At 38.6% G+C, this 22637-nt stretch overlaps 1 protein-coding gene across 1 annotated transcript; it reads right to left on the bottom strand.

Annotated features, from left to right (window-relative positions):
* Positions 1 to 1191: 1191 nt before the first annotated feature.
* Positions 1192 to 12017, bottom strand: SNAI2 (snail family transcriptional repressor 2). The gene is made up of 4 exons (XM_084618624.1): positions 11917 to 12017; positions 4445 to 4902; positions 3311 to 3856; positions 1192 to 2407 (listed from the first exon to the last, which is right to left on the bottom strand). The coding sequence occupies exons 2-4, from the start codon at positions 4521 to 4523 to the stop codon at positions 2226 to 2228; spliced, it is 807 nt and encodes a 268-aa protein (XP_084474750.1). The 5' UTR covers positions 4524 to 4902; positions 11917 to 12017; the 3' UTR covers positions 1192 to 2225.
* Positions 12018 to 22637: the final 10620 nt, after the last annotated feature.

Genomic DNA, 22637 nt, shown 5'->3' with positions numbered 1-22637 from the left:
TATTGAAATGCAGTACTTCCTGTGGGCAGAATTAAAGATCTTTTACTGTGCAGATATGCATAAAGAAAATTCAAATGTAATATTCCAAATGCCCTATTAAAGTGCTCTATTGTAGGAACTAAAGATGTAGATATGGTAACAAATATGATTATGTTGAAATGGCAATTTCTTATTCAAGAAATCTGTTCCTTGTGCGCACTGTAAGTCTTATCTGCTTGTTCTACTGACAATGTTATAATTTTACTACTTTTTCTTCTTGTTAGCATGGTAGAGTATGTGTTACACCCTTGTAAATTAGATCCCAGTTTGTATTTATCAGAATCATAGCTGTGCATTTTATAAAATGTCCAGTGTTATTTTGTATCAGTTAGTGTAATGGACCAGCATTTGTTTATGTCACGCTTTGTCACACTTTTAGAGTCAAGTCCTAGAAATCTCAATTAATCCACCTAAGAAAAACCTATTACTGTTTATGGCTAGCTGTGAATCAATATATACAATTATTTCTCTGATTTAGTAGCTCAGTGCTTCTTTGATTCTACATCTATAAATACATCCTCACCAAATATTCAGCTGATATAGTCTCAGATGTAAAGCATTATGATGACACTTTTGCTATCTATGAATATTTTATAAAAACAATTGTTTAAAAAAACCCTTTGAAGCAATTTATATTTCTGAAACCTTCTAATAAAATATACAATATATTGTGACTGGAATACTGTTCTTAAAGGACATGATCTAAACTCCATGGAACTATGAAATACTCCCGTCGACTCCAATGAACTTTGGATCAGGCCCAAATTTGTAAGCTCAATGTATAACGAAAAGATGGTTACAAAACTGTGGTTATTGTAATGATCCTAATGTAATTGGAGCATCTTAACTCTTAAAAATGCAATAAAACAAAATGTTTCTCTTTTAATCAGGGCTCTTGGCAAAATAGATATTGATTGGGTGTAAAGAGAGTGTAATGGTGTTTTAAAGTAGCCTTCTTAAATGCTTTGTAAAAAAACATCCCCCAAAGGATCATTTTTCTTATTCATGCTCAACAATCATGAACTAACAATTCATATTTGCAAATCAGTTTCCATCTTCATGTTTTTAATGAAAAACCACTTTCTTTGTTTGCATGTTTCATACTCTCAATAATTCAGATAAAGGCTTTGTACTTAGAACAAACAACAGAGATCTTACTCAAAAATGTTTATTGTAAAAAAGTGGCTAGCAAACAACATAACAAAATGCACTTCACACTTTCTTCAAGTTACCTACAGGTGCTGCTATAGGCAACACTTCACTTTCATTCACAACACATTCAGTCATATAAAAATAAAAATGTTTACATTATGTCCACATACTTTACAAAACCATTAATAGAAAAGGCACTTGGAGGGGCACTGCTGAAGATATTGCATTTTCTTTGTGCATTTCAAAAAAGTTTTTTTTAAAAAAATCATTGTCAAACTCCCATGAACCCCCCTCTCTTGCACTTATTCCCGTTTAAAAAAAAAGATTAAAGTTTAGAGGAACTCTTCCATATTAAAAGTTGGGTCAAGCATGCACCAGGAATGTTTGAAGCTACAGTCTATTTTTTAAAGGCACAAACTTTTAAAATACGGCAGATAATTTTTCATACATTCCATAATGTGTTTTCTCCTCTTCTTTGAACTATTCAGATTTAAAGCATTTCAGATCATCAATAAAGGCCTTAGTTTTTAATAAAAAAAACAACTAGTAATATTAGACATTTACTAAAGTAAACTTAAAATACTTTATAAGGCACCTGAGATACATGTTGTCTGGCAAATTCTCTTGGAGTAGGATTTTTATTATTATTTCCTCTTTAAATACTGTTTCTTTGGTTGAAATGGTTTGGCAGGAATGTACTGTTAACTCTTTGCAACTTTTCTTAGTAAGATAAGTCTATGCACATTTGGCTTCATCGCTGAAGAAGGCTGATCATGCTTCTTCCTTATGATCTATCTGAAATGTCATGCATGGCTCTTTCCCCCTCATATTTCAGAATTCACACTTAAGTAATTTAGCACAAATACTTAAGCTAATTTGTACTGACATTATAAGTTCTTCCACTTTTTGGGGGTGGGCTGGGGTCAGGGGAGGCGGTTGGGAAGCAGAAGAGAAAATGCCTTTGGGTTTCCACTTATCATTTGCAACAGGAGTGGAGAAATGCATTGGATCCCGGTAAACATTGACTGCAAGACTCAGTGTGCTACACAGCAGCCAGATTCCTCATGTTTGTGCAGAAGAGACATTCTGGAGAAAGTTTTGGAGCAATTTTTGCACTGGTATTTCTTCACATCTGAATGGGTCTGCAGATGAGCCCTCAGGTTCGATCTGTCTGCAAATGCTCTGTTGCAATGAGGGCATGAAAAAGGCTTCTCTCCTAAAAAAACGTTAAAAAAAAGAGTTAAGCATTTAAAGCAATAAGTACCCCTGGGGACAGCCCCATTTTCCCTTGGTAAACAAAAATGATTTGTTTAAATAATTGAAGTGTGTAATAAAAAGGTGAGCATGCTGCAGATATTACAGTTACTGCTCAAAGCACTGCTGACTGTACTGAGACATTTCAGACTTGTCAGAGAATACTGCTCGGTGTGGTCTTGAAAGACAAGCTGCTGACGCTTTCTGCCTCAACAGGTGCAGCCAGAGCCTGTAGGTTGGGCTCCTCCCAACATTTCCAAATGTTCCTTCTGTTCATTTTGGCTGTCCTGTGTTATGTCTAGAGCAGCATAAATTACTTAAGATAGGGGCTACAACTAGAAATGCAGCAACAGCTGTTCAGACACAACACTGTGCCCAATGTTACACCAAACTCATTGTCTTAGCAAAAAACTTTGGTAAGGATTTGTTTCCGTTAGCAACATTTGTATTCCTTGATTGCTTCACTGAGCAGACACTTGTATAAATTTTAGGGTTCGGTGTTTTCTAACTGATCCTTGGGTAAAACTGAGCCTTGTATATATACACAACACTTCCCAAAGCCTAAATGTGAGCCTGAAGTCACTGTGGCCAAATCTTCACCTGGTGTAAATTGGCAAAAAATGACATTGACTTTAGTGAGGCTATGCTGATTTACACCAGTAGAGGACCTGGTCCACGAATGTGAGATATTGTTACAACAGAGTGCGAATTTTGTACTTTAATGATGCTTTAAAAATAGCTAGGAAATAACTGTCCAGGTAAACATCAATAACATGTTAAGGACCCTAGTATTTGCCCAAGACAAAACAAGCTGCATCCTGGTGGGATAAAATTGACACATTGCATTTCTAATAGATTTTCTTACCCGTATGAGTTCTGATGTGTCCTTGAAGTAACCAGGGTCTAGAGAAAGCCTTGCCACAGATCTTGCAGACACAAGGTAGTGTGTGGGTCCTGATGTGCATCTTAAGGGCTCCTAGGCTTACATACTCTTTGTCACAGTACTTGCAGCTGAACGATTTCCTAGACTGGGCATCACAGTGCAGTTGCTTATGTTTGGCCAGTCCAGAGAAAGTTGAATAGGTCTTGTTGCATAAACTGCACTGAAACTTTTCAGCTTCAATTGCATGGGGATCTGAAAGCTTTGACTGGATTCTCTCTTCTTCATCACTAATGGGACTTTCTGAGCCACTGTGATCCTTGGATGAGGTGTCGGAGGGTGGAGGTGGACTAACTCTTCCCAAGGATGAGGGGTATCCAGAAAGAGGAGAGAGGTCATTGGGTAACGGGGATGGTAGCAGCCCAGTTGTAGTCCACACAGTAATTGGATTGTAAGCTACTGAGCTCAGGATCTCTGGCTGTGGTATGATAGGCATTGGATAGCTCTCATACAGGTATGGTGAAATGATCACTGGAGAAGAAGAAAGAAGAAAGTATTAGGAAAAGTGGAAAATTGCTTTAAAGGCAGTAAAATAAATGCCTAGAGGTTTAACAAGCGCAGAAGTCAAGCACTATGAACATTATACAATTATATGTGAAGAGGATTAAATGAGTAAAAACGCTACATATATATACAGATGCAGGCGTACACACACAGTGCACTTAAACGAGCACAATATGGTTTGGAGGGTCTAGTCAAAGAAACATGCTGTTTCTAAATTCATGCAGTCTAACACATTCAGCAGCCAAGCTTTCAAACTGATTTGTGTAGAAGTTGGAACTTCCATTGATAACATGAACAGAACAGGGAAAATGTAAATCCACATAAAATAAAATAATTGGGTTCCATTCAATGAGCAAACTTTTTAAAGTTGGCAGTGTTTCATTCTGACTGGCACTTACATGTTTTTCAAAAATCGTTTTAAGCAGCTAGAAAATGCTAGGAAGAAACCAAATCTTGCCCTGCGATATGAAAACTAAAAAGTAACCCCCTTCACTGCCAGGGAATAAAAACAACTTCAGCTTTCATTCACAGCGGCATATGTTTTAATCTTATTACCTGTGTGAGTGTCCAGTTTACTGTAATTTGGCTTCTTGGATGAATTGAAATGCTTCTTGACCAGGAAAGATCGTGGCATTTTGAATGCAGAATTTCTCCTTCTTCCAGAATCTCCTTTCAGTTTAGAATAACGGTCCCCAGATCGTGTGCAGCACACAGAATCACTGCTAGCACATTGGTCCCTATAGTATTGTCTACTCAGCTCAATCCATGCAGTAAAATTGTGTAGTGGCAGTGCAGAGAGGCTCCTTGAAAAGTGCTGTAAATATCCACTAGTCAGGTGCAGGAGGGGAGGGCCAAGGTTTTCTTTTCATCCAATCGCTTCTGAATTTGCTCAAGCACTTTTACAAACTCAGCCTGTTTTGCTGGGAGGGTTTTCTTTCTCTTTGCAAGAAGGATCCAATCCCTGCTACAAGTTAAGGATTTGGTTCAGGTTTCAGCTCCTCCCACTGGGACAGCTGTGAACAGAGGAAGAATCTGTTGTCAGAGTGAATTATTCTGGTGCAAAGTGGGTGCACATTGTTCTTTAGAATTTCTGTCTACAAAAATGTGTTAGTTAGAGTACTTTAAATAGGTGGTAATTTCACTGATTAACTGCATTCTTCTTCTTTTTTTCCCTAAGAGGGAGCTGGATAAGTCCATATGAACTAAAAAGTCTCTTTAAAACAAGTCTGGCTTCCAGATGTTTGATAAAAGAAATACAATGGAACAAACTGTTCATTAAGGGCAGAAGGGGGGAACATTACAAGATAACAACTCAGCCTGCAGTGCTAAGGAGAGACTTTGGTTAGGAGGTGCCTGTTATGTTTGGAAACTGCACTTTGAAAAGTTTTAGTTGGGAAATTTTGTAGATTAACAAATACTTAACCCTCACCTTTTGAGAAATAGCTGATAGCAAGGTACATTATATGAGACAAAAGCAGCAGCAGCAACAAATGGAAAGGCAGTGTTTCACAGCAGGATTCTGGGTTTTGTAAAACCCATGGACTCTGTTTCAGATTCTTACTACTAGGAATACTTTTTTAGTTTCAAACATCTCCAAAATGCAAGAACCTGCTATTTCCTGCCTTGTGGAGATTGAGTAATCATATAACTCCTTTAACTGCTTTAGCACAGAATGAAATATTTTCTGCCATTGAAAGACTCCTGATTATCCAAGGACATTGAAACATGTACAGATAATAAACAATAACAAAAATGATAGCCAGGGTAATCTAAAACCTTATTAGACACACTTCCTTATGGGATTTTCATAGAAAACACAAGGATACTGCAGGCTTTATATAAAGGCATAATCTCTGTTTGTATTTCGTTCAGGATAAAAGTCTTTTGAATGTGCCTTAGTTTTTGTCAGTTACCTAGATTGCTTTAGAAAAAGCCATTCAGTTACAAGCATGCTTAAGATTTAAAATGCATGCATAGGAAAACCTGGAAAAAGCCTAGAACTTCTAGACATCTGAAGATGTGACAAACCTTCCAAGCTGGATATTATATATATATATATATATATATATATATATATATATATATATATATATATATATTACAAACAGTGTTTTGGAGGCTGTTTGGAATAATTTATTATGTATAGCTATATATGTATTAGCGGGAGGAGGGGCAGAGGGAAGTTACATTGAGACCACCCCAGCCTTTTTGCAACAGGTGTTGGAATGGAGATATGGGGGGGAAAAATCCCTGTGGGTCTGTTAAGACTTGTAGGAGCAAAGTGCTTTGTCAAGCTGCATGACTTCTTAATCTCAAAGATGCCAAAACAAGTGCAGAGAAAAAGTTCACTGTTTGCAAGAACTGATTTAAAAGATTCAGCTGTTAATAGAGTCTAACTCCAGTGTGGATACGTGAGAGCCATCACTTGGATTTTCAAACTATAGGAAACACCTCTGCTAAAGCAGCGAAGCTAAAGAAGGAGGAAGGAAGAGTTGTAACTAAAGACAACAAGAAATGTTCAGGTTTCTCTAATACCTGCAAGTGTTTTTGCCTAAATACAGTTCAGAGCAGGATTATGGGGGCTGGTTCATAGCTGGAGGGTAGGTGTAGACTGGAATCCTAGTTTTTAGAGGGAATGCAGTAAGTGCAATGACAAACAAGCACATTTGTTCCTTAGCTTTACAGAAAATATGAAATTTCCAACAATTTTTAGCAACCATCCACAACGCTGAAAAGCTCTAGGAAAATCTTTTCAGCTGTGGTCCATTTAAGACATTTCCATAACCTTTGTTGAGCCTTGTATTTCAGGAGGATCTGGAATAGCTGATGTAAAGTACTGTTTTATATATAATTGACCCTTTGTAGAAACTATGGTCTGGATCCTCAGCTGGTGTAAATTGGTGTCCCTCCATTAAAGTGAATGGAGCCATGCCGATTTACACAGCTCAAAATATGACCTTATATATTTTTAAAAAGCAAGAGGCCTGATTCACCACTGAGTTACTCCAGTTTTCATTGGAGTTGCACCATCATAATAATGGGGTAAAGCAGTATAAATTAATTACATTTATATAAATTACAAAATCTTGACATGTTATCCCAGTGACTGGACTGCTTGAATGACGTTAGAATTGGGTGTAAGGCATGTTATTACATGGTTCTGAAAGGAAATTAACAGCATGTAATACTCGATTGAGGTCTGCTGTCAAAAATTGGGAGAGTCTGAATGAGGACTGGGTGAATCAGAGTAAGCAGGTGTTCTTCATGTTTATGCGAACATGGATGATAGAACGCTTGCAGACATCCAGCACCAATGTGCTAGAAAGGAAGACTTGAGCTAAATACAAAGGTTGAGTACAAGTCCTAGCTAAGACAAAAGATTACCTTTCATTCTGGAAGCTGGCGGCTCCAGTATTCTGGAGTGAGATAAGTGTTTCTGGCAGCTATTTCAATTGGGAGGCAAAATATTGCGCCCATTTCTATAATAACTACCCTTTAATACTTCACCTTTAATGCCTCTCCTGCATAAAGTTATCTGTTAGTTAAATATATTATTACGGCTGCTGAATAAAACAGGCATATGAAAAACCATCAAAGCATTCCAGCGCCTAAAAACATGCACAAATAAAGTGTTCAATCCAAGATTTTCAAAAATATGAACCTGAAGGTAAGCTTCTACAACCATATTTAGGCACCTACATCAGGCTACTTATTTATGTGTCCTAATAAAGACTTAGACTAATAAATACTACATTTAGGCTCCTATTTTTGAAAATCTTGGCCTAAGTCTTTTCTTCTAATCTGGACAAATGGGGCAGAGATGCAGAGAATTTTCACTCTTTGAACATGGTAGATGTATCCTGAGTCATTCAGTGATTCACACAGAAGTGTGACACCTTCTGAGAACCAGTGCAACTTCTCATACTTTTTGGACATGGGACAATGCCAGCACTAGTACATCAAAGAAATAGTATGGAAAAAAATAAAAAACAATCCACCTGGCAACTGCTCCAAAGAAACAGTTCATCCCCTCTCTAAGCATCAATTATTAGCAAGATCATGGACTGGAAAATAATAATTAACTGTATGAAATATAACAGTAGCAACAAACATAATCAGCTTTAAACCTTCAGAACAGTCATTGTATGTTCAGTTAGAACCTGTAGAGTAAAATATTTTTCCCTGAGACCAGACCCAAAGCTGCAAAGTGTTGAGCACCTCCCAGGCAGCGCTCAGCATCCTCAAATTCCACATAAGTCAATATTGCAAGGTACTAAGCCTAGACAGCCAAGAGGCATTCAGCAGCTCATAGGATCAGGCCTGATGGTGTGTACCAGATGTACTACTTTAGATTTAATCATGCAGGTGCTCACTTCATCCCAGAAGGGGATAAAAACAAAAGTATCTGGTAAATTGCTGTTTTGACTGCAATGTAGCTCTTCTATTTCTTAAGTCTTTTCAAACTTCTAGGAAAATTCTGTAGCTCTAATATGCAATATGTGTGGTGTTGTAAAGCTGATGAGTCCCGTTTCCTGAAAATAGGATCAGTTTTCAAAAGCCAGTTGAGCTGTAGAACATATCCATCAAGTGTTGTACTTAATCTGTGCTTTCATATTTCTCCTATCGCGCCAGTATTTATATTCTGGGAAAGAAGAACAGTGACTTGGGTGTTGGAAGCAATAAAAACGGGCCCATTATTGAAATAAGTATGAGCTGCAAAACCAAACTGCCCCTGTGTTTTGGGCAGTTCAGATTTATGGTTCCGGTTGAGGACTATTATAGAAATAGTGGCTGAACCACAAATCTCAGATCAGAGTCTCAACTTTTGAAAAGTTCAAGGGGCTTTGAATCTGGGGTACTGGTTGGAGCCCATCTCTAGTATTCTGAGCTATAAATAGTGATTGCTTAGAAGAGACTTGCCTTTATTAATAAGATGCAATATTGGTTAGCTATTCCGTTACTCAATTTGTACCAGATAGCTTCAATAAGGCTAACTTCTGAACTCTCTCATTCATACCTGTGCGACTTCACTGTCTTCATAGGATGTAATTTAGAGCAGAGTTTAGCCCATAATGAATGAAACTTGTCATAGTTCAGTTTTCCTCCAGAGTTGTTTCTACACAGGGATATTTTTAACAATGGGCTAAATTCTGCTCTCATTTCCACCTGTGTAAATCGGTGTAACTCCATTGGGTGCTGCTGAGTTACTCCAGATTTACACATGCGTAACTGAAATCTGATTCTAGCCCAATGCATTCTAAATCTGTGTATATCTATAGTACCTATGTGACAAGTATTCATTAAACAGAAGTGTTCTATGTTAGAGTGAAATAATTTACTATGAAAAGCAATGCTTTCTGCATCATATTGACTTTTACTAATCTTCCAGTATGTAATTGGTAATTGTTTCATAAGAAGAACAAAGGGTTTGAAAATGCTGACCCTGTAAAATCCTTTACAGAATAAACAGTTAAATAAATATTACATGGTTGGAAAGAGACATCTGCTGGACATAACTACAACACTCAACTTGTCTGTCTCTAAGGGAACATCTGTGCCAGTCATACCACCCAGTGGCTGATGAATGAATTGTACTTACATAATCATCAAAATATAGTCAGATCCATTATAAATCGGAACCTGATTTACTAGAGAGCAGAACTTGTTTTGCCAAATATCGAATCCATTCGCAAATCCTTAATTTAAAAAGTGGAGTATGATTTAAAATATTTGAGACTACGTTAGCAGAATGAAAAGGAGTACTTGTGGCACCTTAGAGACTAACCAATTTATTTGAGCATAAGCTTTCGTGAGCTACAGCTCACTTCATTGGATGTATTCAGTGGAAAGTCTCTAAGGTGCCACAAGTACTCCTTTCCTTTTTGCGGATACAGACTAACACGACTGCTACTCTGAAACCTGTAATTATCAGAATGTTTTTGAATGTTTGACTCTGGTATAATGTGAATTGTGAGCTACTGCATGTTTCTTTTCTTGTTGTCTGGTATTTCTAGGAGAAAGACAAGAATTGCATTCAGTCAGGCATCAGTGGGACACAATCAGCTCTCAGCTACACAAGTGTAAAGTTGAAATAATTTAATGTATGTCAATTTAATTACAAATACCCAGTATGTTGTTGCTTGAGAAATTAGGATTTGTCATCCAATTTACTAGGAACTCAAAATCATCACATTTCCAGTCACACTGTGCACTTCATACGTATTTACACTGTTGAACAGAAAGACTCTGAATACAGAAAAATTCAGAAAGATGAAAATTGTACTGTTGGCAACAAACATGAACTAAATAGATGACCTAATAGGTCCCGTATCATATGTCTCCTCCTATGATTTTTTGGAATTATTATAGTTATTATTTATTATGTATATTACAGTAACATCCAAAGGCCCCATTGTGCTAGGCACTATAGACATACATAGTGATAGACAATCCCTACCTCAAAGGGCTCAGTGTCCAAATAGACAAGACAGATAATGGGTTGGGGAAAGGAAGTATTATTATCTCAAATTTTGCAAATTAAGAACTGATGCAAAGAGAAATTAAGAGTGAAATTTTCAAAAGTGCCTATGTGACTTAGGAGCCTAAATCCCATTTTCAAAAGTTACATATGGTACAATTATCAAAAAAGTGCCTACATGACTTTTCCAAGGTCAGACAGGGAGTCTGTGGCTGCACTGAGAATTGAATTCAGATCTCTTGAGTCCCATTCTGGTGCCTTAACCATCTTTCCTCTGGGAATTAATGCCCCCCCCCAACCTCCATATTTACATATTTATGTATTTCAATATATACGTATACACGTGCACCTCTACAGTAATTGCTTTCAGAACTTTTATGATCATTAGAATTTCACTATCAAGAACAAGTTAGCATATATATAATAAAAAACATAACAGAGCATAAGTAATATAATAATGTGCCCTGTGCAGCAAAAAAAAAAAAAAATGCTCAGTAATAAATAATAAATCAGCTAAAATCCCTTAGTCCTGCCCCAAACCCCTCCTTCTGAAAAGTATCTATTATTTTGTGTGTTTATTTAGCTCAAATATTAAAAAGTCCAGGACTCTAGGTGACTTTGACATATACTAAAAATACAAGCCAGCTAGTACAAACAAAAATAAATCTCTGGCCTCCGCAAAGGGGAAAAAAATTAAACTCCCACCACAGATTTCAATCCTCGGCACATAAATCCCAGCACTCTGTGCACTCCTCACTTCCCCTAAGACCTGGGAAAAGAAATGGGCTTAGGAGTGTTCCCTGAAGGTCAATTGATTTGGACTATAAGTGATCCCCAGACTTGAAGGTCCCTCATGAAGAAAGACATACCAATGGCTGCCTTCCTTTTAAACCAAAGGAGAACCAGCTCAAGCACCTCTGCAACCAGGCAGGGCTTCACAGGTCAAAACCAAAACCTGAAACTGGGTCTGTGCCATGCCATGGTGATCTCTGAGTGAACAGCGTCCCAGAACATTTAAAGGTTTATAGATTGCCTTGCATTGTATTTGGATATAAAGAAGTAGGCAGGGCAGACAACAGAGCACAGATGTTATGTACTCATAGCCATTCACTCTGCTCAAGAGCTGAATTGTTACAATTTTATCTTCCTGGATCTTTTGAAGTTCTTTGCAACACAACCCGAAACAGAGTTTGTTGCAGTAATCTAGCCCAGTGGCTACAAAGAAATGGTTCACAGTGTTGTGGTCCCCATTAGGTAGGAACACATATAGCTTCCAGGCCAACCATAAATGGGAAAGGTATTGCATGCTGTAACTGCCATCTACAAAACCAGGATGAACAATATTGCTCAGAGATTTAAGCATACTGTCTAGAACCAGTTGAAAAAAAGGTGTGAATTTACTGTCCCCAGTTTCAGAATTCATAATCCCAATGAAATTTCAAAATTCAAACAATTTCAACCACCTCTGCTGTTACACTCTCAATAAAAGGTGCACTCATAACCTTCATTCATTCATCCAAATGCATTCAGCTAATATCACTTTTGTTACCTGAGTGAAGTTTATGCCAGTTTGCCCCATCCACATTCCCACCTCTGTCAGCCAATGGGGAAAAAAAATAAAAAATAGTAAATTGATTTTTTTTAAAAACTAAGATTTAGATTTAAGTGTCACTCCCATATAGATGCAACTGGAGGCCCAAAACCTCCCTGTCTCTCTTGGTGGATGCGTATGCATATAGAACAGGCAGGATGACAAGAGAACACTCTGCAGAGCCCCACATTATGAGCTCCCACAGGGAGGAGAACAAGTAGCCACTATGACCTTCTGGGACCTCTTGAGCAGGAATTAACCAACAAGGCTGCAGGCAGTTCAACAAAACTACACACTCAGTAGGCTGTTGGTTGAACTAACAAAACCAGCAGTCTGTGGTTGATGATTTACTTCTGTAAAGTATGATATGTATCCATTGCTAGATGTAAATTCACAGTCACAGACAAGAATACTGCTCCATGCTGTACCCTGTCCTGTATTGGTATCTCTCATTAAGGTATGCTGAAGAAGGTGAGAGAATCAGTGATGTGTGAACCTCTCAAGATTCCCATCCCTAACTTCCACAGGTTAGCTAAACCCCTTTGCTCCTAAATGGGGTCAGGGCCAGGATTTACAGAGAAAGGATGTTCCAGTGATTGGGACACTAGCCTAAGACTTGGGAGACCTGAATTCAAGTCTCTGCTCTCTCACAGACTTCCTGTGTGACTTTGGACAAGCCACTTAACCTCTCTCTGCCTCAGTTCCCCATCTGTACAATGGGGATAATACCACTTCCTTGTCTCACAGTGGTGCTGTGAGAATAGATCCATTAAAGATTGGGAGATATTAGCATAATGAGGCCATACCTTAGACTAATTGGATTTACAAAGTCTGGCACACAGTTTAAAAGTGGAGCAAACATGTGATTTGGGTAACTGAGGCAGGGAGAGTGGGAAGACAGACTCACAGCAAAGGTTTTGGAGTTTTCCTTCCACTATCTGGTTCTCCAGTTGCTGAAGAAAAAGTGGTGCAGCACCCTGCTGCCCCCCATTCTCTGTCACACCACCACTCACCTACACACTTCTCAGTCTACTGCCAGAAGATGTCAGCACATCTGTGGAGAGGTGGGACAGAGGTGGGTCCTGGATGTTGAAACCTAGCCTTTGGTCCTGTGCCTTGCAGCAGAGCTGAGAGATAGCCCTGACAAAGTACCATCCCTATCATGTTTGTATTGCTTAACTTCATGTGTTGAAATAAAAACAGCATTTTTTTTGCAACCGCAAAGATCAACAGAAGAAATGTACCTGGCAGGATTTACTTTAAAGCAGTTACAAGAAGGGATCATAGAGAAGACAGGCAGCCAGCTCTTTCAGAAATCCAATTCTAAATTATTTTTCACATTTATTACCTTTTCATTTTCCTCACTTGTAACATTTTAATTAGTGGGTAAATATTTGTGTGGGTGATGTAAGGCACTGACTGTGCTAGGAGCCTAAAGCTGTCTGTTTATTCATAGTTTATTTACTTTGTCCAGGGTTGACTGCTTTGACGTGAGGTGCAGCCACATTGCTCTGTCAGTGACATCAGTGGGCTGGAGAGAATGTTCCCTAGGGAGGTGAAAGGTAATTCAAGCTTAAGTTTAACTTGGTCCTGATATTCTGTCAGCAGTGACTTCCAGACTACATAAAAGCTGTAGGGTGACTTTTATTACTTGACTACTTATCCTTAAGAAGTGATCTGAGAAGCCCAAACATAACTATGAGGCTTAGGACAGTGTCAATAAATACATGAATTAATACAGAAATGCATTTAGAACATACCGGAAATCAGAATGAGTGGCACTTTGTGACGGTAAACCTTCACCATTCTATAAAACTCCGAAAATCATGTGGGTCCAATATACAATCCAGAAATGTATTTAGTCTTTATTGTTTGTGGATCACTTAGTTGGGAATGTGGCCAACTGAGAAGCTTTTATATTAAGGACACTATAAAAACATTTAATGTGAATAAGAGTTCCCGAAGTGAGCAGGAAATGCAAGCAAACTGAATACAAGCAAAGGGGACACATTTAGAGAACAAAGTCTACCAAAAAAATTTGGGGCTCTTTCACATGGCAGGTTCCAAATCAACCAATCCATTCAATTCTGGCTGAATTCAGTGTCTTCCCTTTCTCCCCAGTCCTGCAAAGAGTTAACATATGTACACTCTGCAGAGTTAACTTGCATTATCTACACTCAGGTTACTCCTCATTTGTTAGCTGAGCTTGAGTGAGAGCAGCTACTCTGCAAAATTACACTCAAGCTTCACAGCGTGGTTGTGTTAGCCGCTGACAAGTTGTGCTGATGCAAGCTGTAGCCTACCTCCCTCGATAGGCCAGCCAGCTTGAGTTAAAAGCACCACATTATCATATTAAAGGGTTCTGCATGTGGATGGGACTTGAATTAGAGGCAACACTTGAGGTATAACTGTAGTAAAGACAAACACATGCTTAATTTTAAGTATGAGTAGCGAAGTCAACGGGGCTACTCACATTGAAGGATTGGCGCTTCATTTCCTTCAAATCCCTCCTAAAAACCCACTGTTTCAAGGACTCCTTCCTTCCCAATCCTCTTCATCAACAAACTCTACATTCCCTCTTTCCTAAACTTTCATTGATTAGTCTTGTCTTGTCTTTTTTTTTTTTTTGTTCATTTTAACTGTATACTGGCAGGTGCAAATTTTACTGAATGGAAAAAGCACTGAGTAAATGTACAGCACCGTATAAATCTATCTACCTAAGGTACTTATATAACCCCATTACCATAATATCTGACCTCATCACAATCTTTAATGTATCTATTCTCACAACACTCCTGCAATGTAGGAAAGTGCCACTATCCCCATTTTACAGATGGGGACTTAAGGCACAGAGACCTGGATCCACAAAGGGACTTAGGCAATGTAACACAGAGCATTGCAGCTAGCTCTGTAGGCAGCTAGAAAATCATTGGAACAACACTGTGATCCACAAAGCCTGAGTTAGGTGTGTACACTTCCTGTACAATACATGGGGAGAGACAAGTGCCTAAGAATGGGATCCACCAAAACAAGTACACTATGTGGGGAGCTGCTAGCCAGTGAGAGATGCTGAGGAGAGGGGTGTATCTTAAGTCTTACCCATCTTGGGGAGGTAGGTGACTAAGTCTGGGCTTAGGTGACTAAAGTCTGGGCCTATTGCTGCTAGCAATCCATGGCTAGAAACCCTCTCCTGGAATCACATGGCTTAGGTGATTAAGCTGCATCTGCAATAAATGCCAGAGAAGATGGTGCCACTGCCTTTCTTTTAACTTTTAGGCCAGTGGTTATAGCACTTGCCCAGGTTGTGGGAGACCCAGCCTTAATTCCCTTCTTTGCCTGATGGGAGGAAGTATTTGAGGAAGGATTTGAGGAGGAACCCTCCCACCTCCGAATGCTTTAGCCCCTGAGCTATGGGATGTTCTGATGTGGGTCTCCCACAATCTTTTCTGCTGAAGCTGTTGTACTTTGGATAAACAATTAAATAGTCAGCAGAGCAGCGACCCTGGCTCTCCCAAATCCCAGGTGAGTGCACCAACCACTGGGCTAACAGTTCTGAGGTGATACCACTACCTCCTCCTCCTCTAGTGGCTGGATTTTGCATGGGGCCTGATTCAGTGCACATGCTCAGAGGACACCTACTGGATAAGTAGGCTAGATAGGCAATCACCAGCCTATCTTCCCCTGGGTTGTGGGTCATGGTGGTGTTTAGGTACAACATAGTTGTTTGCATGCCTAGAGGAGGGCAGCAGTGTGCATGCCCAGAAGCAGAAATTTAAGTGTCTAGGGAAGTTTTACAGCTGAAGTATAGGCATTGAGTGAATTTAGGCAGATAGGGTTAGATAGCGGCTGAACAAGGTTTTTATGGATCACACTGGACCTAAATCTAGGTTTTAGGCTTTAGCCAGTCCCTTTGTGGCTCTAGGCCTCGGTGACTTGCTCAAGGTCTCATAGGAAGTCTGTGGTAGCACAGGGAATTGAATCCAGGTTTTCCAAGACGTAGGCTAGAACCCTACCTGCTGGACCAGTCTCTCTCTTTATCCCATTTCCCAAAGGAAAGTTGTAAAACCTGGGCTGGAGGATCACTACACACTATCAGTTGCTCAGTAGCAAAGGAAGAGGGATCCATGGCAAATGATTTCCTGAGAGGCACAGTGATTGATTAATACATTTTGCACAGATTACATCAGGGAATCACATTACACAGTCATTTCTTACTGCTACGTGGGACATCAATTGAAGTTATGCAGAAATCTGGTTAGAACTTAGAGAAGCAATCTGCTTTCAGGATATGAGCAACATCCAAGGAGACATAATAGTGCTAAAGATCAAGGGAGTCTGCTGTTAAATACCATCAGCACCGTGAACAAAATTACCAATGAAGAAGAAGAAATTAATCCGTGATGAATAATAATATACTATATCAGGTAAGTTAGAGTCATTGTCTCTGCAGTAATTAACTGCTCGGATGATATTTGCTGGTAATGTAACCAGAACATAGCAGTGAACATGCACTGATTACACTTGCTTTCAGATTGAACAGAAATTGAATAGCTGTTTGGTGCCGTAGGTAAATTAAATGTACTAGTCAGTCAGTTGTAAAGATCCAATTTTAAAGTGAATCTATCGTGTCACAAGAAGATTAGTGTGCAGGCTGAATGTTTAAGGGGCTGATTCTGCAAAAAGATATTGCCACTTCGTGAAGGCTGACCTCTTCTTTGGGAAAACCCCTGGGAGAGGGCTCGAAGGGAGGAGGTTCTCCTCAGGGGGTTTTCTCACCAATTGTTCTGCTGAAGGGAGCCAAAGGCTGAAATGGGATTTGTTTCCCCCCAATATGGAAAAAAGTTATCATGCTGGCCTCTATACCCTGCAAATATATCCCAGCTCTCAGGGTTCCCAGGGAATCAGTCATAGACCAGGGGTCACCTGTTCAGAGGAAAGGGGCCTCCTGCAGCCTGTAGCAGCCCCCAGAAACACCTTTAAAGGGAATCAAGGAAGATGGGCAAAATTAATACAGCTTAGGTCTATACTATCATTTCTTAAGCAACATAGTTTATATGAGATGTTTTTGAATCCAATAACCTCCCCGCCCCCCGGAAAAACCAATGAACAAATGAGGAATCCACTTCGTTTCTATTTATTATAATTTCCAGCTGAATGACAAGAGACTGGTCCCTGCCCTGAGGGGTTTGTAATTTAAGTTGTAGGTGCAGTCTTAGCTGATCTCTAGTAATAAGTGTGTTTGGTCCTTCAGTTTACTCCAGTTAATGCAATAGTCATGGAGAGTTACGGAGAAACTTTGATCACTCTGAAGATTAATCTTACCATAAAAGGGAATGGTGGTTAACCCTTCTGAGCTGCCCTTTGAAAATGAATGCCGTCACTTACTGTGATCAGTTAGCACACACTGAAATCACTAATCTGTGCATGTGCAGGGAATATGTAATGGGTTTATGCTGTGAAGGGCCCCAGGCACAACATTCAAATCTGTATTCAAACGTCAATGGTTGTTCGGAACCAGGGTTTTGACTTGGATTCAGTCTCTAGCTTTATATGTAAAATAATTAGATTTTAGGTGCATTAATGTGCATGCAGTGTTATCTGACATGCTGAATAGCAAAATAAAAACATGTCAGGAGTGTAGAAATTAAAGATGAAAAAGACTTAATTCACTTTCTTGTCAATGCAGGATTGTTTCTTTTGTTGACTTTTGAAATGGGGTAAACTGGATGCATTAAACACAGGCAGCCCTCATAGCATCTGTTGGCAAATGTCTGGTCCATATCTCCTCTGAAGCAGGAGACCCATGCTAGATTCAGTCCTTTGCTACGGAATCAGCTGCTACACTTCCAATATAAGACTGAAACAGGATTCAGTTTACCATCTTAGTCAGGACACTTGGAATTCGGGTGACTTTGTGGTCCTTTCAAATTGACCTTTCATAGCATAACAGCTTCTGTACAGGCTGGCATTCCCATGGAAGTAAGTAGGAGAGGGCAGAAATAGTTTAAGGAACTCACTACATTCAAATCTTCTAAAACCTCCTTTTGCTGGAATGCATAGTACAAAGCTTTCAGCATGTGAGAACTGAAGAAAAAGTGAGAGTCTCCTCCTAGATTGAATAAGCTTCTTTTTCCAAATCATGGATATGTGGTTTATTAAGAAGTATTGGGCTAAGTTGTGCCCCGTGTGAAACAAACATTCATTGGGATCAGGAAACAATGTGAAAATGGATGAAAATGAAACAGCGTGGAAGAAACTGTAGTTCTCTTTGCATTGTTTCCTGAGAATTACATTCTGCAGTCTTGAAAGTGATTGTTAAGCACATTTTCACTGTTTGGTCCCTACATGCTGCAGAGACAGTTAGGTAAAACTATGCTAAAACACAGATGGGTTGCGGGAAAGAGGACACAGATTAAGAAAGAAGAGAGAGACCCTTGCTCATGAACCACATCTAGAGAGAAGACGAGAGAGAAGGAGTGAAGGTCTGGAGTGCCCATATTATGATCCATAGGGACAAAACAGAGTCTCTGCACCAAGGCAGTTCATTCTTAGGCTGGGAAATAAGAGAGGACCTCTCCCCTCACCTCAACATTTCTTGTTCCCTTCAGAAGTGCCTGGATCTATCTCCTGTTTAGAACCCTCTACCTAGAGACATTAGGCACAACTGTGTAAGAACATCAGTAGAGAACGCAGTTCAAGCCTAAGTCAGTGTGAAGAAGAAGCAAAGACAGAAGCATCTTTTCTCTCTTCCTTTTACGTTAAATCCCTCATTCTTCTGCAAAACCTTTCCAACAATCTCTCCCCAAGATCTACTATACTTCAAAGTTATGTTGCATGTGTCTGAGCAGTGTTCTCTGTGTCTGTATTAAGACTGCAAGCTCCTTGGTGTAAGCACTGTGTCTCATTTGGTTGTATAGCATTACATATACTGTCACCCCATTATAAAAATGATGGGCCTATTATATAGTTTCTAAGTAGGCCAATTTTTAAACCTAAAAACCTTTCAGTTACCGTGTATATTCACAATAGGTTTGAAATTTAAATAAACATCTTGATATTTTTTTCACAGAGCTAATATTAGGCTAAGATTACTAAAATGACAAGCAAAAGGTATAAGATACCTGCCTTGAAATGGTTAAAATATCCTCAGACAAAAAGAAAGGATGTGAAAACAAAGTTGAATGAAGAGAACCTGAAAGGAAAAGGAAACAAAAATGAGGAAAATAATTTTAAAAATGAGTAAAACAACAATGTCTATGAGAATGAATGAAGTAGGCAAAACCAGTCTAGGGAATGCAAATTAAACTAAGGGAAAATAGAATCCAGAGAGATGGGGAACACAAAGTAGAATGATGTCAAATGAAAACAATATACCGGGATGCCAAAGGATGGTGGAAGGAAACAATGTGAAGATGGATGAAAATGAAACTGTGGAAGAAAATGAAAAGAAATAATGCCAAAGAAAGTTAAGATGGAATGAGGAACGTTTAGAATGGAAGAACGCCAGGCACACAAAATGTAAGTGACAGAGAAGAAAATGTAAGGAGACTGATATCTCATAGAACTGAAATATAATGATTCACTAAAGTAAAAATAAATATATAAATGCATGGACTCATTGCAATAAATACATGGACTAGTAGGAAAGTGGAAAAGGAGCAACACTGAAGTAATTTTAACATAGTGAATAGCTTAACTGCAGTGGAAAGGGGATATTTTATCCTCTTCTACAGAAAGAGAGAAGAGTAACAGAAAAAAACTGAAGGAGAAATGAAGGCTCTAAGTTTACTTTGCCTCGTAGTAGTCTAATTGTGATAGGCCTATATTTTTCATTGGTAGAATAATATACATCTTTTTATCAACCATTAATCAAGGTGTAATTTTAAAAGCAGAAAAGAAATATAGAGTATATGGTATTGTCAATCATTTAACTCAAAAGACCACTATGTAAGTCAGTGAACAATGGGATATAGGTGAGAGGAATTCTAATATCTCAAGCAGTCAACTATGGATGTATCTACACACCACATAGCCTTTATGCAATGGATACAACTCATCACATTTGGCAGACCCTGCTTTTAAGAGGCCTAAGGTTGTAATAAAAGAGATGCAGGAAGTCAAGACTGAGGTGCTCTGGCACAGCTATGTTGCAGGTGGTTCTCACAAGACATGGCCCTGCTACATTTGACACTGTTCATACTACATCTAATGTAGTTCCCCATAAACTTCTTTTCACTAAGCACTCAAAGTCACCAACATTATTCACCATAAAATAACATGAAAGCACATATCACAGTTCTATTGTATGAGGTAATAACACTACCCTTCTATCTTAAGGAGGTTCTGTAGAAAATGATGAATTCTGGTCACTTAGCAAAATGATCGGGAATCAAAGTTTACATTATTATAGACAGCTACATTTTTTCCATTAAAATGAAAAAGTTGGGCTCTTGAATTCTGTATTTTGAAACTAAGATATGACTAGTTTTGCTAGCATATGACTGTCTTATGATTCTGATGTCACGACTTCTGTCTAAATCTAATAGAACTATTTAATTTCGTTGATGGTTTTATGGTGCTGAAAAGCCTTATGACTCATAAAATACATAAACACATTGCCATAAATACAGGTGTCAGAATAGCAGTCGTGTTAGTCTGTACTCGCAATAAGAAAAGGAGTACTTGTGGCACCTTAGAGACTAACCAATTTATTTGAGCATAAGCTTTCATGAGCTACAGCTCACTTCATCGGATGCATTCAGTGGAAAATACAGTGGGGAGATTTATATACATAGAGAACATGAAACAATGGGTGTTACCATACACACAATGGCCCACCTTGATTATCACTACAAAAGGTTTTTTCCACCCCGCTCTCCTGCTGGTAATAGCTCACCTTAAATGATCACTCTGGTTACAGTGTGTATGGTAACACCCATTGTTTCATGTTCTCTATGTATATAAATCTCCCCACTGTATTTTCCACTGAATGCATCCGATGAAGTGAGTTGTAGCTCATGAAAGCTTATGCTCAAATAAATTTGTTAGTCTCTAAGGTGCCACAAGTACTCCTTTTCTTATTGCCTTAAATAGATGCAAGTGATGTATTTACATTAGACACCCTTTCATGTTTTCCATATTCAAAAAAGCAACATGTACTTTCAATCTGGATGGCTTTTATTTTATATTAAAGGACAACAAAAACAGAACATATGTAAAGTTTCCTTGTGACAGTGCAGGGTTTATGTCTCAGTCTGTAGCAGCAGCCATCTTGAACTACCTCATAGACCTTGCTTTTCAGGATACAATCAGAGTGATTCTCTATATTTCAAGGTACACAGAAAATGGAAACATAACAGTTATATAGCTACACATACCACAAATACAAACACATGTAAAATAATTATAGGAAAATATAATTGTTTGTTCCACTCAAGCCTAAAAAATTTGTATTGTTAAAAATAACCACCTCATATTCACCTTCATCGACAAATGACAGATAACTCACAAAGACAGGAATAGTGAGGGCTGGTGTTTTACTATGTATCTTGAACTTTGGTTGATAAAAGCTTGCTTTATATCCTGTCATTATTTTCTAGCCAATTTTAAAAACAAAAATCCCACAGAAATCATAGAAATGTAGGGATGGAAGGGACCTTGAGAAGTCATCAAATCCATCCCCCTGCATTGAGGCAGGACCAAGTATACCTAGACCATCCCTGACAGATGTTTGTCTAAGCCATTCTTAAAAACCTCCAGTGTAGGGGATTCTACAACTTCCCTTGAAAGCCTATTCCAGAACTTAATTATCCTTATAGTTAGAAAGTTTTTCCTAATACCTAACCTAAAATCTCCCTTGCTACAGAATAAGCCCATTATGTCTTCTCCTATCTTCAGTGAACATTGACAACAATTGATCACTGTCCTTTTTATAACAGACCTTAACATATTTGAAGACTGCTATCAGCTCTCCCCTCCTTCAGTCTTCTTTTCTCAAGACTAAATGTGCCCAGTTTTTTTAGCCTATCCTTATAGGTCATGTTTTCTAAACCTTCTATCATTTTTGTTGCTTTCTTCAATTTGTCCACATCTTTCATAAAACACAGTGCTCCAAACATTACCCAAGCTGAAGCCTCACCAGTGCTGAGTAGAGCAGACCAACTACCTCCTGTGTCTTACGTACTCTACTCCTGTTAATACAGCCCAGAATGATATTTTCCTTTTGTACTCATCACATTGTGACTTATATTCAATTTGCAATGCAAATTGCAAACTAACACCCAGATCCTTTTCTGCAGTATTATTGCCTACCTATTTCCCATTTTATATTTGATTTTTCCTTCCTAAGTGGAGTCCTTTACTCTTGTCTTTATTGAGTTACATTTTGTTAATTTCAGACTAATCCTGTAATTTATCAAGATCATTTTGGATTTCAGTCCTGTCTTCCAGAGTGCTTGCAATCCCTCCAAGTCTGGAGTCATCTGCAAATTTTATAAGTATATTCTCCAATCCATCATCCAAGTCACTAATGAAAATATTGAGTAGTACTAGAAGTATGCAGATACCCATTAGATATGTCCTTACAGTATGGGAGCAAACCATTGATAACTACTTTTTGAGTACAGTTTTTCAACCTGTTGTGCATGTGTTTTAATTTCATCTAGACCACACAAGTGTGC

The sequence above is a fragment of the Lepidochelys olivacea genome (genome assembly GCF_965140295.1).
Source record: "Lepidochelys olivacea isolate rLepOli2 genome assembly, chromosome: 2".
Classification (NCBI taxonomy): domain Eukaryota; kingdom Metazoa; phylum Chordata; order Testudines; family Cheloniidae; genus Lepidochelys; species Lepidochelys olivacea.
Note: the sequence above shows the minus strand (reverse complement) of the source record. Positions and strands in the feature narration are given on the sequence as shown.